This window comes from Bubalus kerabau, chromosome 20 (genome assembly GCF_029407905.1).
Source record: "Bubalus kerabau isolate K-KA32 ecotype Philippines breed swamp buffalo chromosome 20, PCC_UOA_SB_1v2, whole genome shotgun sequence".
NCBI lineage: Eukaryota > Metazoa > Chordata > Mammalia > Artiodactyla > Bovidae > Bubalus > Bubalus kerabau.
In genome coordinates this window covers 45,292,340-45,308,384 of record NC_073643.1, presented here as the reverse complement: position 1 = coordinate 45,308,384, position 16,045 = coordinate 45,292,340, and the positions used below count along the sequence as shown (strand labels likewise).

The 16,045-nt window shown below is 35.0% G+C and overlaps 1 protein-coding gene across 2 annotated transcripts in view; it reads right to left on the bottom strand.

The window, feature by feature from the left end:
* Window positions 1–7,630: 7,630 nt before the first annotated feature.
* Window positions 7,631–16,045, bottom strand: part of DENND6A (DENN domain containing 6A) — a 50,061-nt gene continuing 41,646 nt past the window's right edge. The window contains exons 13-20 of one of the 2 annotated variants that reach the window (XM_055558497.1): window positions 15,080–15,145; window positions 14,928–14,992; window positions 14,266–14,343; window positions 12,339–12,392; window positions 12,124–12,233; window positions 11,819–11,921; window positions 10,387–10,461; window positions 7,631–9,874 (exon numbers count right to left, since the gene is read on the bottom strand). In XM_055558497.1, the coding sequence (XP_055414472.1) occupies window positions 9,743–9,874; window positions 10,387–10,461; window positions 11,819–11,921; window positions 12,124–12,233; window positions 12,339–12,392; window positions 14,266–14,343; window positions 14,928–14,992; window positions 15,080–15,145 (683 nt within the window). In that variant the 3' untranslated portion in view covers window positions 7,631–9,742. Of the gene's footprint in view, window positions 9,875–10,386; window positions 10,462–11,818; window positions 11,922–12,123; window positions 12,234–12,338; window positions 12,393–14,265; window positions 14,356–14,927; window positions 14,993–15,079; window positions 15,146–16,045 lie in introns of both variants that reach the window. The other variant, XM_055558496.1, reaches the window with a different exon arrangement.

Here is a 16,045-nt window from a genome sequence, read left to right as displayed (position 1 = left end):
TCAAAAGCCATTTCCTTCTCCAATGCATGAAAGTGAAAAGTGAAAGTGAAGTCGCTCAGTCGTGTCCGACTCTAGCGACCCCATGGACTGCAGCCCACCAGGCTCCTCCGTCCACGGGACTTTCCAGGCAAAAGTACTGGAGTGGGGTGCCATTGCCTTCTCTGTAATTCAAAAGAAGAAAAAAAGGAGAACAAGAGCAGATAAGACAAATAGAAAACAAATAGCAAGATAATAGATTCAAATGTAACCATAGCAATAATTAATAATTGTAAATGCTATAATTATACCAACTAAAAAAATAAAATTTGTGAAATTGGATGAAACAGCAAGAACTAGGGAATTCTCTGGCAGTCCAGGGTTTAGGACCTGGTGCTTTCACTACAGTTGCCCCAGGTTTAATCCCTGGTCAGGTAACTAAGATTCCACAAGGTGTGCAACATGGCCAGGAAAAAAAAAAACCAAGAGCTATATTTACCTACAAAAGTATTTTAAATATAAAAACACAGGTAGGTTAAAAGTATGGAAAAGATATATCATGCTAACATTAGTCATAAGAAACCTGGAATTCTATTAATATCAGACTAGACATGTGAGCAGAGTATACACAAATCTAACAATTATGATCAAGATCTTTCTATAGCCTTCTCTTAATAATTGACAGAACAAGAAGGCAGAAAATCAACAACATGAACTACACTATCAACAAACTTGACCTAACTGACATTTATATAACACTCCACCCAAGAACAGCAACATACACATTGTTCTCAAGTGTACCTGGAACATTTACAAAGATAAACTGTATTCTGGGCCATAAAACAAACCTTAAATTTTCATATCATACCAAGTATATTCTCAGACCACATTAAATGACATCTGAAACGAAGAAGAAAGAGATTTTCAAAAGATTTATAAATATGTAAATGAAGGAAATAACACAAATAGGCCTTCCCTGATGGTCCAGTTGCTGAGACTCCATGCTCCGAATGCAGGGGGCCCAGGTTCCATCATCCCTGGTAATGGAACTAAATCCCACACGACGCATCTAAGAACTTACACGTCACAACTAAAAAAGATTCTGTGTGCTAGAACTAAGACCTGGCACAGCCAAATAAATAGTTCTTTAAAAAAGGAAATATAATAATGCTTCTAAATAACCCGTGGAAGTCCTAAAGAAAATTATAAGGTATTTTGAACTGAATGAACATAAATACAGAACATAACCAGAATTTATGGGATGCCATTAAAGCAGTACTTAGGGGAAAATGTATAGCACTAAAAACCTATGTTAGAGAAAAGGTCTCAGATCAGTGACCTCAGCTTCTACTTTGAGAAACTGAAAAAAAGAAGAGCAAATTAAAACCAAAGTGAGAAGAAGAAAGGAAAGACAAAAGTAAGAATCAATGAAATGGAAAACAGAAAAACAGAGAAAATCAATATAACCAAAATCGACTTTTAAAGAAGATGAATAAAATTAATAAGCCTCCAATATCAGGAATGAGAAAGTTTACATCATTACAGTTTCTACAGATATTAAAAGACTAACAAGGAAATACTATGAACAATTTTACACCCATAAATACCACCACTTAGATGAAAAGGACGCAGCTCTTGAAAGACACAGAAAACCAGTGCATACTCAAGAAATAGATAATGTTAATAGCTTTGTATCTATTTTTTAAAAATTGAAACTGTAAACACCCTCTCACAAACCATCCTTTAATGAAGAAATGATACCATCTTGACACAAACTCAACTCATTCTAAGGCATGATACCAAAACCAGACAGACATTACAAGAAGACTATAATCCAATACCCATCATGAACACAGATGCAAAAACTTTAAAGAAAAATTTAGCAAATCAAATCCAAAACTGTATTAAAAGGATAACATATCAAGGCCAATTGGGGCTGAATCCCAGAAATACAGTTGGTTTAACATTCAAAAGTCATTCTGTGTTAACATATAAATCATATTCACAAACTGAAGACAAAACCAAGTGAAATGATATGATCACCTTGATAGTTCAGAAAAAGCATTTAACAAAATATAAAGTCCATTCCTGATAAAAATTCAGCAAACTAGGAACAGAAGACTTCATCAACTTCATAAAGGACATCTACAAAAAACCTACAGCTAATATCACACCTAATAATAAAAGTCTGAATGCTTTCTTTTGAGATTAGGAATAAGAAAGATGTCTAGTCTCATAAACATTACTCAACATTCTACTGGAGGTTCCAGTCAGTGTGTCAGGCAAGAATACTAAACAGAAGCCATTCAGATGGGAAAGGGGAAGTAAACCATTCTTTATTCACAGACAGCATGATCTCCTATGTTAAGAATATGATGGAGGGCTTCCATGGTGGTTCAATGGTAAAGAATCCACCTGCTAATGCTGGAGATACGGGTTTGATCCCTGATCCGGGAAGATACCACATGCCTCAGAGCAACTAAGCCCATGTGCCACAGCTATTGAGCCGGTGCTCTAAAGCCTGGTAGCTGCAACTACCGAGCCCACGCGTCCCAGAGCCCACGCTCTGCAACGAGAAACCACCGCAGCAAGCCCACACACCACACCTAGATAGCAGCTCCCACTAGCAGCAACCAGAGAAAAGCCTGTGCAGCAATGAAGACCCAGCACAACCAAAAATAAATAAAAATTTGAAGAAAGAATATGATGGACCATGCCAAAATAAAGCTACTAGAATTAATGAGTTTAGTAAGGTTGTGAGATATAACATCAATATACAAGTATATGTTAGAATTCTGAGCTGGGACTTTTTAGGGAAAGGTTAAAAATTGAATTTTATAAAATGACATCATTTACAACAATATCAAAAATACAACAGGCTTATGGTTAAGTCTGACAGGAGATGTGAAAGATTTGTACCTTGAAAACAACAAAACATTGCTAAGAAATTAGAGAAGACACAAATAAATGGAGACATGTATTTTGTCCATAGATCAGAGGACATTAAGAATTTACCCAGAGATTTAATACAATCCCTATCAAAATTCCAGCAGGAATTTGTGTAGAAATTCATAAATTTCTGCTTCTTCAAAAGACACTGTTGTGAAAATGAAAAAAAAGTCAAAAGCTGTAGAAAAATTTTATAGGCCACATATATGAAAAGTAACTTCTATCAAGAATTTTGAGAGAACTCTCAAAATTCAACCACTAGAAATTAAACAACTCAGTCTTCAAAAAGAGCAAAGATTCTTAACAGATACTTTATCGAAGAACAGATATAGATGACTAATGGAAAGCACATGGAAAGATGTTCAACAGCACAGGTCTTTAGGGAAATGAAACTTACAATCCCAATAAAACAACAGTATAAGTCATTAGAATTGCTAAATCTAAAAGTACTGGGCATACCAGGTGTTGAGTAGGATGTGCAAAAACTGGAACTCTTATATACAATTGGTGGAAACAAATTAGTACAACCACTCTAGAAAACAGTTTGGCAATTTCTTGAAAAGTTAAACATGCACCCACGATTGATTCAGCTTCCAAGGTATTTACCCAAGAGAAAAGGATATATATGTCCATACAAAGACTTGTCTTTGAGTGTTCACAGGAGTTTAACTTGTCAGAGATAAAAACTAGAAAGAACCCAAATGTCCACCAATAGCTGAGTGGATAAGAATTTTGTATTACAGTCATAAAATGGAATACTACTTAACAATAAAAACAAAACAATCACCTATTGAAACATGTAATATGAGTGAATCTCAATTATGATGAGAGAGGGAAGTGAGATCACTCTGCGCACTGCGAGCCACTTTTCCTGCCACAGCCGCTCACTCCCCTCCCTTGTCAGGAGGGCCTGTGAGTGGATCACTGTCTGCAGTAGTGATGAAACAGCTGAAGATGCTGATAGATCAGAGCCTCAGCAGCTTGGCAGCCTCGGGGCCCTTGACCTTACTTATCCCTAGGCATAACTTCCAAAGAAGTGCCAGTTCAGGGACATTCACACAGCAGGCAAATTTACTGGGGCTGGGGCTGCCACAGTTGGGGTGGCTGGGATTAGGACTTTGTTTGGGAGCCTCATCATTGGTTATTCCAGGAACTCTTCCCTGATGCAATAGCTCTTCTTCTATGCTATTCTGGGAGGCCATGGGACTTCTTTTTCCTGGTGACAGTCTTTTCCATCTTCTTGGACATGCTAAGGAGTCCTCTCTTTCTCCCACGTCTAATCTGACCTGTATAATCCTTTTCCTACACATCCCCAGCGAGCCTGGGGAAAGGGGCTGATTCAGGGTTTAACAGAGGGGAGACAAATAAATAGTATCTTAAGATGTTAGGGAAAAAAAAAGCCAGATCAAAAAAAGAGGTATAGACCATGTGTAAAACGCTAGAAAACACACACCAATCTACAGTGACAGAGCACAGATCAGTGATTGTTTGGGAAGGGAGACAGGATGGAGTGCAAAGAAGCATAAGGAAATCTGAGGTGGGGGTGAACAGATATGTTCCCATCATCATTGTGCTGATGGTTCTATGGGTGTATTCAAATGTCAAAACATCAAATTGTACACTGTGTTTAGTTTACTGTACATCAATTATACCTCAATAAAGCTGTTTAAAAAATTTTTTTCTGGGTTCTATCACCAGAGCCTTTGGCTGTAAAATATTTACCCATTTCGTTCAATCAAAATCAATCATTTCATAGGTAACTAATGAGAATCTACCATATAGCACAGGAAACTCTACTTAATACTATGCTGTGACCTAAATGGGAAGGAAACCCAAAAAAGAGGATGTTTGTATATGTACAGCTGATTCACTATGCTGTACAGTAGAAACTGACAACATTGTAAAGCACCATACTCCAATAAAAACTAATACCAAAAAAATCAATCATTTCAATAGCTTCCTTCACTCACTTAATAGAAATATGGTAACTCCAGAATATAAAGTTACTATTTTTCAAAAGCATCTCAATATAGAAGCAATTTATACTACAAAGTATTCATCCTGGTGGATATGGAAAAATATAAGAAACAGTAAAAAAGATAAGGGACTCATGAAGTTTAGCTTTCTAATGGCTAAGCAGAAATGGTATGATGACTAAGACAAGAACATACAATGAAGAAAAGACAGTCTTCTTCAGTAAGTGGTGCTGGGGAAACCAGACAGTTACATGTGAAAGAATGAAATTAGAACATTCTCTAACATCACACACAAAAATAAAATCATAATGGATTAAAGATATAAGACCAGATACTTTAAACTCTTAGAGGAAAATATCTGATGTAAATCACAGCAAGATTTTTTTTAATCCACCTCCTAGAGTAATGAAGATTAAAAAAATAAATAAATGAGACTTAATTAAATTTAAGAGCTTTTGTACAGCAAAGGAAATCATAAACAAAATGAAAAGACAACCCACAGAATGGGAGAAAATATTTGCAAAGAAGCAACTGACAAGGGATTAATCTCCAAAATACACAAATGGCTCACGCAGCTCACTATCAAAAAAGCAAACAACCAAATCAAAAAATCGGTAGATGACCTAAGTAGACATTTGTCCAAAGACATAGAGATGGCCCAAAAAGCACATGAAAAGATGTTCAACATCACTAATTATTAGAGAAATGCAAATCAAAATTACAATGAGCTATCACTTCACACTGGTCAGAATGGCCATCATCAAAAAGTCTACAAACAATAAATTCTGAAGAGGGTGTGGAGAAAAGGGAACTCTCTTACACGGTTGGTAGAATGTAAATTGATACAACCACTATGGAGAACAGTATGGAGCTTTCTTACACTAGAAATACAGCTACCATATGATCCTGCAATACAATGCCTGGGCATATACCCAGAGAGAACTATAATTCTGAAAGATACATGGACCCCAAGAGTCATTACAGCACTATTTAAAATAGCCAGGATATGGAAGCAACCTAAATGTCCACTGATGGATGAATGCATAAAGAAGATGTGGGACATACCTTCTTTCAAAGATTACTGGAATATTACTCAGCCATAAAAACGAATGATATAATGCCATTTGCAGCAACATGGATGGACCTAGAAACTGTCATACTGAGTGAAGTTAGAGAAAGACAAATATCATATGATATCACTTACATGTGGAATCTAAAAAAAGATGGTACAAATGAACTTATTTACAAAACAGAAATAGAGTCACAGATATAAGAAACAAACTTGTGGTTACTAAAGGAGAAAGGGGAGGGGAGGGATGAATTGGGAGACTGGGATTGAATATACACAATACTATATATAAAACAGATAACCAATAAGAACCTACTGTACAGCACAGGGAACGCTACTCAATATTCTGTAATGCCCTATATAGGAAAGCAATCTGTAAAAGAGTGGATATGTATATATGTATAACTAATACACTTTGCTGTACAGCAGAAACTAACACAATACTATAAATCAACTACACTCCAATAAAAAGTAATTTAAAAAAATACACAAAAGAACCCAAGCCTAGTGATGACATTAGCAAAATGGAATGAGATCTAAGATAATTAGACAACATTAATCTTAATTTGAAGAACGGCATAGCAGCATGGTATTCAACTAATGGGTAAGAGAAAGGCTGGTGTTCAAAAGTCCAGAAATAACACGAAAGACTAGGACATAGCAGAATTCTACTGCCATCTTTTTTTTTTCTTATTTGTGCCTCATTAGACAGGCAGTATTATAACTGCAAAATAAAAGTCATAAACTTATTTCATTTAGTCAACCATCAACCTTAAGCTCATCTTACTAAAAACTAGTTAGATGCAGGATAAATTTTAGGAATCATGATTCTGTATCTTGTGTCAAACTCTATTTCAAACAAACAAAAAGAATAATTGGAAAAAAAATTCTTGGAGCTCTATTAACAAATGCTAATTTCTATTGATATTATAATAAATACCATAATTCAACCAAGTTGTAGGTGGCATATGTGAAGAGCTAAATTATTTGTGATAATTTAGTCATTACTATGAATTAACATGGTTTTTCTTCTTGAACTATCTGTTTTTAAATGACTAATATTAGAAAGTTAAATTTTTTCCCCTAAAGTTATGCTTGAAGAAAGTAAAATTCAGGTGTATAAAAACAAGTGAGGTAAGTTATGAGCAAATGAGAAAAAAAGGACACATTTCAACGGGCATTTCTTTTAAATATACCAACATATTTTAGTCTACTTTGAAGGATGTTACCTAGTAACTTCAAGAAGGAGGAACATCTAATATATTTTATTAAAAAATAAAATCCAAAGAATAGTATTATCTACTAGCTACTTGCAAAAAAGAGGAAGAAATGAAATTTGAGATGTAAGGTTAAAAAAGAAAAGGCAGCAAATGGAGAATCTAACAATACCTAGATTATTAAGCTAAATTTTTTTTTTATCAGAACACTTCACAAAAATCAATACACTAGTAGGAAAGATATGAAATCACTTAATTCTGTGATCTGTTAATAAAATGGAGCATTCACCTGTTCATAATAAAGTAAGCAGAAAAAGGTTTTCATTTGAATTCAGAAAAATAAGTTAGAAAGTAAAAGGAATCCCATAATGCAAAAGTTCCATTTACCCTGCATTTTTTTCAAGCACTCCAATCTTACTCAAAAATAATACAAAATATCCAACGGCTTTAAAATCCAAGGCCTTTAATTAGGTTTTCAGTAATGACCATAAATGCCTTCTCAAAACCCCTTTCACTGAAAGCAGAAGGCAACAGGCATTACACAACACCCTGAAAGCAGTGATTCCTTCTGACGCTGGTGAGGTGAAGATAAACATTAAATGGCAGGTTCTAGATCTTAACAAGGTCTCTTCAGAAAAAAAAAAAAAAGACAACTTTAAAAATCACAAAAAAATTAAGTTATCACTCAGTCTTTGTCAGGTTCCCAATGCAGTTTTAAGTTATTTTTACAAGTACATAATTTGAAATTAATAGATAAACCCAGTAAGTAAGATATGGTTTTCAGTATGTGTTAGGTTTTCTGTTAAGTATAGTAAATATGTAGATACAATTATTATGCTCACTGGCATCCTTTGCTACTCTTTAGCTGTGCAAAATAAACTTGAAATGATACATCCTGTAGTGGTATAATTTAAAAGATCCTTGATATGACACTAACCACTTTCAAACTCTGGTCACAAACTGCATATAAATTGTAGGATTATTAAAATACGCCTTTTTGAAAAATAATAAGATGACCATTTATATCTAAATAAGGTTTCCCAGGAAGATATTAAATACTTTAGTATATAAAAGTTGCTGCCCCTTTTCCATGAGGACAACTGTTGCTTCACAAAATAACTCATGTGATCCAAGGCAAATGACTTCTTTCAAATGCAGTATTCTTTCCATGACTTTGAGGTATGCTTCGAGAGACCTACATCCATGAGAAAACGGCACATTTGGATAGAAGACCACAGTTACATACACCAAGGACCCATTCTTAGGCTGGGACTGCCCTTAAGAGTTATATTAATAGAGACTAAGAGATAGCTCCTGAAGCCATTTCTTCTACAACCTACAACCAAATTTGGATATGTAAAGGGTAATTCACATATGTGCTATGTCATGGATGCCTATTTTAAATAGTGGCTTCTTCAGGACACTCCTATTCAAACACCAACGGAAAGAACCTTATTCTACCAAACCACAATCATCTATTTTTGGCAAGGTAGTACACTGTAAACAAAACAGAAGCAAACAAAAACAACAACAAAACTAGCTTAGATACAACAGTGATTCAGGCAAAAGTTCCCATGTCAACAGCAGGGAAGGTAATCTGAGAAATATTAATTTGGGGGGGCGGGGAAACCCTACCAAATAATGCTAAAAATCAATCTTAGAATCACTCAAATGACTATCACACAAAAGGTATAAAAATGCCTTTAAAAAAGGAACAGTTCAGTTTATAAAAATAGCTGATTATGAGGTTTGTAATTAGAATGTCTTTGAAAGACATCCAAGCCAATTAACTCAGGCTCAATTAGTAAAGGGTAAGAGAAATAAACTTTTCCATAATTAATATTAGATGCCTTCTTCTCTTCAGTGAAACTAAGATTAAATTTGAAAATGGTATAGAAAATAATGAAATGAAACCTATCTGACAGTTTAAAAAAACACCAATGCCACTAATAATAAACACAATAGGAGGCAAAAAATATATTTTTAAGCAATGATTACTCAAAAAATGCCTTATAAAAAACTACATATTATAATAAAGTTAAGAAAAAGCTTCAAGACTAGCAGCTGGGCTTCTGTGAAACATGTAGGACCACGGAAGGCACTACAAAAGCATTAATCACCTCTAACTACAGTCTGACAGTTCAGTCTTTTCCTTCTTCTTAAGAAGACAGCCAGTGTGAATGTTATTTTTATATCCCCCTGAGTTTTAACATGATTGGGCAAAGAAGCACCAATTTAAAAAATACCTGCAATGCCAGCACTGCAGTTTGGAATCACTTAAACTGATGGCCCCACAGGTCTCTTATAAGAGCACTTTAGAACATGATTAAAAATATAAAAATGCCTTTCGGTGTTTCAGTATTAAAGTGGAACCACCACAGGTATCTGTTTTTAAAAATAATGCACTAAAAATGTCTGTTTATACAGTATAGTCTTTCAACCCTGTAGCGAGCATTCACCGCTATTTTCCACTCCGAGACAGCTTGGGCATCTGGTTGAAATGTCAGTATGCTTCATGGTGTACAATCCTTTTGGCTGGAAAATCTTGGCAAATATCATGTCATGCTTGTTTTGAGCAATATGCCTTGCAGGTCCTCTGGCAATGCTAAGATAATTGCATCTATGTGTGTCCGTAACTTTTCCATAGTGTCAGGTTTCACAGGTAAATGCTCTCGGTCAGCCTGTAACTATATAAGGAACATTTGGGAAGCATTTAAGTTATCTTTTGTGTCTGGATTAACACAGTATATTCTCTAAATAAACAGTCAAAGATTTGATTAATGGTCAAAGATTTGAAAACTTCAGACTGAGACCAGAATGAACTGAAGCTATTCTTTAAAAAAGCAAAGAACATGACACATTAACAGTACAATTGTTGAGTTAAAAAAAAAAAACTTCTATGCAATACTAACATAGATAATACCAGCACAGACCATGTGGTATTAAATATGTCAGAATGTTTTCTGTAAAGCTCATTAGATTCCATGTAAATAACTAAATATATATATATATATATATATATATATATATGGCTTCATTATGATCTGCTTGAGTGACAAGTATTTTCAGTCCAGTGACCATCAACCGACCAATCATAGGTCCTCTCATTTAAAAATTTACTTCTGTGATACATCACAGACTACCACCTCAAATGAGAGCAAAATAACCTCACGGATCTTTGGCCGTTTTGGCTACATACCAGCTTATTTTTTAGCTTCAATACAAGGTCCACTGTTTCTACTTCTGTGTGTTTCTGGGTCCAGAGAAGTAAGTCCTAGAAGAATAAACAAATCCCAAATGAATAAATACTCAAAATAATATTGAAATCATGCTCTTTTAATAGGCAAAACTACTGGAAAGGAAAGACAAGAAGAGGGTTTTTAACCCAGACACAGCGTTACAGTTTAAGAATAATTCTGTACATGAGACAGTGAGAATCAGATACTTTTTGATGTTAGCCAGAATGATTGGAAGTAAATATTGTGTAAGAAATGTAATGTAAGAAATTCCTTTCTGAAGTGCTCCTTTTAGATCAATCAAGAAAAACAAATTTGGAACTTAAGATACAATACTAACCCACACCCGTAAGTAGTGAGTAATTTATAAGGAACATGAACTAACATCAAGATAATTGTGAATATATTCCTGGATATAAACTTCGTATCTTCAAATAATCTCTTCCTGGGCTTATCTGTGGTTATCTTCATGGTATTCTTTTTCTGAAAGTCACTGGGAGTTTATGATTAGAAAGTTAAAACTGAGGTTAACCCACCTGAAGCTAAACACACTTTGAGACTATCCTTTGTATATTTAACAAAAATTTATTTTATTTGTCTGTAGGATCTTTTATTGCAGGGCACTTGTGGAGCACAGGCTCAGTTGCTCTGCAGCATGTGGGATCTTAGTTCCATGACCAGGAATCAAACCCATGTCTCCTGCACTGCAAGGCGAATTTTTAACTACTGGACCATCTGGGAAGTCCCTATCCTTTATATTTTTAAAAGTAGCTTAACTTAAAATAGTCTTCTGACAATTTATAGAATGTGGAAAAGTCCAAATACAGGAAAAATGTATTAATAATAACTGGGAAAGGTGAATAAGGCATGGTGGAAAAGATATCAAGTTAGACTGCTTGGATTTGAATCCTAACTTCATCCAGTGGTATGCTATTTAACAACCGGTTCTCCAGGAAAAGTCTCTTAGGTTGTAGCTTTGCCAGTTTCTGTGGTGTAAGTGTTCCTCTGTAGCTGATTTCAAGCTACCATTCTGAGATCCCTGAATACGGAAATAGGAAGAGATGCACACAAGTAGCTCTTGTGAGCCAGTGCAAGTGGGCTCGAGCACACTGCTGGTTTCACTACTTAGCAGTGATGTGATCTGAAGCAAATCACTTAATTTGTAATCCTCAAATGTACCCTAAAGCAGATCATAACATACCAACTTCAGTGAACTGTGAAGAGTAAAAGACTTTATCCACTTAGAGCATCTGCACAGTCCCGGCACATCACACATGATCTAGAACAGTTAGCTATTACTATTTATAAAGTAGTGGATAAAAATAGAACATTCCAGTCCCTATGGAGTTATCTTCAATAGCTGTTAATCATCACACAAACACGCTGTTTTCTAACCTCTTCACAAAGAGCTTCTAGATGGAGTGCCTCCAGTTTCTGGGTCATTTCCTTCCTCCGGGTCTTGAACCAACCATCAAAATTTGGAGATTTTAGAAAATGCCTATAAAAATAAATTAAAAAAAAAACAAAGTTTGATATGACTTAACTTCCTTTCCTCAATACCTTTTCTACCTATAGCTAGGAAAACTATATGAAACAATGAATTCTTTTTTAAAGAATATACTTAAGTCCAGTTTTTTGTTTCATGTTTAAATAAAGCTCTAGAGATGGATGAAATAGGAAAAAAAAAAAAAGGGACTAACCGGTAAAGTCCAATCCAGTCGCCTTTTATTCTAGAGGTCAGCTGAGGTCCTGTTTTCTCAAGTGTTTTCATAAATTCTTCTGGAAGAAACTGTCTTAATTGGGGTGGACTCTAGAAAACAGGACATACTGAATTTAAAAATTAAAAATGGATATAGTCACAGAAGTTAATTGTAGTTAGAGAACTGATATAGAATTTAATGGAATATAGTTATACCTTCCATGGAGAAATGCTTTTCTGCAAAGGCATCAAGCTCGCCACATATCTTTCCTAATTCCAAGGAAAAAAAGTTAGTCAAGGTTAGCTTTTCTTGCCCAGAGATGTTTTCAAAAATGTTTAAACTGACCTGCTTAAAAAAAGTGGGCATGGGACTTCCATGGTGGTCCAGTGGCTAAGACTCTGCACTCCAGTGCAGGGGACCCGGGTTCAATCCCTAACCAAATCAGGGAACTAGACCCCACACGCTGCAACTAAAGATCCTGAATGCAACTAAGACCCTGCCAAATAAACAAATGAGTATTTTTAACATTTTATTTAATTTTGGCTTCGTTGCTGTTTGTGGACTTTCTCCAGCTGTGATGTGCAGGCTCTTCATTGTGGTGGTTTCTCTTGTTGCAGAGCACAAGCTCTAGAGCACATGGGCTTCAGCAGTTGTGGTTCTCAGGCTCCAGAGCATGGGCTTAGCAGCCCTGCAGCATGTAGGATCTTCCCAGACCAGAAATTGAACCCAGTGTCCTCTGCATTGCAAAGTGGATTTTTAACCACTGGACCACCAGGGAAGACCGAAGGAAAAAAAAAAAAAGTGGACGCTTCCTAGTTTTTTATCATATGCTCTTTCAATGGAGATCAACAACACCATCACTCCTCTCAATAGATACACTAACTTTAGACTCATTTGAGAAGTCAGACTTTTAATAAAAATTTAACTAAATCTAAGATAATCCAAGGAACTACTTATTATTATCTTTTTTTTTTTTTAAGTCTTAATTGAACTTGTTACAATATTGCTTCTATTTTATGTTTTAGCTTTTTGGCCAAGAGGCATGTGGGGTATTAGCTACCGGATCAGGGACTGAACCTGTACCCCCCGCACTGGAAGGTGAAGGCTTATACTACAGTGGACCCCCAGGGAAGTCCCAGAAGTATCTATTTTTAATGATAATAATTAACCTTATCAAGTAACTGTGTGCCAGGAAGTTTACTCAGCATTTTACATGCATGATCTCTTTTAATATTTGCAACCATCCCTTATGGTAGGTATTACTGGGAAACTGAGCATTGAAAGGCTAAATAACCTGCCCAAGTTCATACAAATTGAACTTGAATTCAGGTCTACTTGATTTTAGCCCATGCTCTTAATTAAGCATTACAGTCAAGTTCACTTGCCTAAATAAGCAGATTGAAATAGAACAATATAACCTGACATCTGTAGACCAAGAGAGAACATTTCTTCCCAAAGTATAATAGCAAAGATTTCCAGGTTTCCCTTCTACAATATTCTTAGATAGATTACATTAGCAACTATATGAGTCTCTCTCTGATGCAGTCTCCGGACCAGGACCACATCATGTTATTACTTTATACTGTGAGGCATCTTTTAGTAATTTAACATGATGCTCCATTGAATTTCACTGAATAACCATATCACCTAGTCATTTATTTCATAAATATTTATTGAATGAGTGCTACTATATGACAGACTGAGGAAAAGATAATGAACAGGACACATAAGGAACTATATTATAGAACTACATGCTAACAGATATATCAAATTATGCTCAAGAAAATAGTATCAGAGAAAGAAGTTCCAGTAGAACATTTTAATCTGCAAAATGCAATAATTATATAACATTTCATAATGATTATCTTTTAAGATTCACAACCCTGAGAAGTATTTAGCAAAAGTATAATTAGTCACATTTTACACATCAAGAAATTGAGAGTCAAGGAGAGGAAGTGACTCACCAAAATTACACAATTAATTACCAGAACCAAGAGTCTGGGTGTCTTGCAAAGAATTCTATTTTAACCACTACACACATAAGCAACCAAAACAATTTAAGATAAGGTTTTGGTGGATGGAAAAAACATCATGTGCTCTTCAACAAGTCATTAAATTAAGCAAATACATATGCTAACTTACTAATGGAATGATGAAACTTTGTGTCAGTTCCAAAAAATAGCGTCGGAGGATAACACTTTGAGCTTCAGAAGGACGCTTCTGTTGAACACCCTTAAGAGAGGGAAAAATGAGAACCTAGACTCTCGTGTCAGAGAATAGAAAATAATGAATGATTATAGAAGCTTAGCTGATATAAAAATTTATGGACTTTTATTTGATATGAAAAAAACCTAGAACTTCATCTTGAAGTAATTTAATGTGAAACTCACTATGCAATATCCTATTAAAAAATCCTTAGAACAGAATATAAGATATTCATTCCATCCTTTAAAATATTAGCTCACAATGACTATCTTTATTTCATACTTGCTATATTAATACTATGTATTTTCCAAAAAAATGCTAACTACCCCAGTTATGAGGTACTAAGCTACCTCATAGTACAGTCCATAACTTTTTCACTATAATTCCTAAGTTTTCAGGAAGACTGGCACTAGTTGGTAGCTGAAGCCCCCTTATTTCTAGCCCATAATTGGTGCTACATTAGTCTCCTGATTTTTATGAGGCATTCATTCAGAAGAGAGACCTCTTTTCACGTGATTGCACATAAAGCACATATTGCCTTACTGGATATTGCATACCTGAGTAAGAACATTTAAATTAATACATGAGCAAGTAATCACCTTCTGTAATTGTTTTATGATATCTTCGTCTCTATTTAGATATGGCTTATAAGAAGTATAAACTCCTAAGAAGTAAAGAAAAGAAAAGAAGGTAAGCAGTAGGACCCATTTACCCATATAGTATATATTTAAAAATTAGTAAAAGTCAATACCAGGTTTAGAATCCAGAGTCTTTAGGTTCTTCAGTTTTTTCACTTTAACCTGCTTAGGTATTTCACCTGAAGGAAACATCATAAAGATTCTTGTAGTTATTTGAATTTCGCATATCACAAAACTGGAATGTTCTAAGATTGATATAATCCACTGGCTGTTATTTAACACTTATTAGTCAGGGATGTTGCAGCTAAGGCGTTCTTGTTAACATCGATTGATATGTAAGAGTTTATTCCTAGTACTTTGAAACTGGATAAAAGCAACACTGGGTTATAACAACATTACAGAAGCAATCTGTGTAAATTATATAAAATGGATATTTGATTTCATTAATACTGATCATTACTTTAAAATTTCCCTTTTCATCACTCAAGCTTTAAAATCTTTTGTGCTAAGTATATGGAACATGACTAAAATAGCATTTTGAATATGATGTCAAATATAATACCATTTAAGAGTAAACAGAATTGAAAGCAACTCCTAAATTAATATGCAGTTGTAGTATTCAAAGTTTTTTTTTTTTTTTTCCTGGTACGGCCCCCAATTCTGCTTTTGCAGTGTAGAAACACTGCCACCAGGTGGCGACAGTGGAAGGCACAACCACAAACCTGAGCCACAAGTGGACTCGTCTACATTGAGGTGAAATGTTTTACCTTTCATGAAATCCTCAAACCCAATTTCTAGTTAGAAATTCAGTTTATAATTTGATCCAATATTCAGTAGTAGAATTACTTTCTCTTTGAGGAATACCTGTTAAGTACCATTATCCTAGCATTATGTTTCTTCATTTAATAGGATTTGGGTGAATTAACACTAGGTACAATCCATAAGGAGTAATCCCTTTATAACAGGAGGAATGATTTTTCTGCAGGATTAAAACTATACACACACACACACACACCTTTCTGATAAAGCTACAAGCTTCTGGGCCCAGGAGAGCAAAATCTCAGTTTCACTATGCCCTC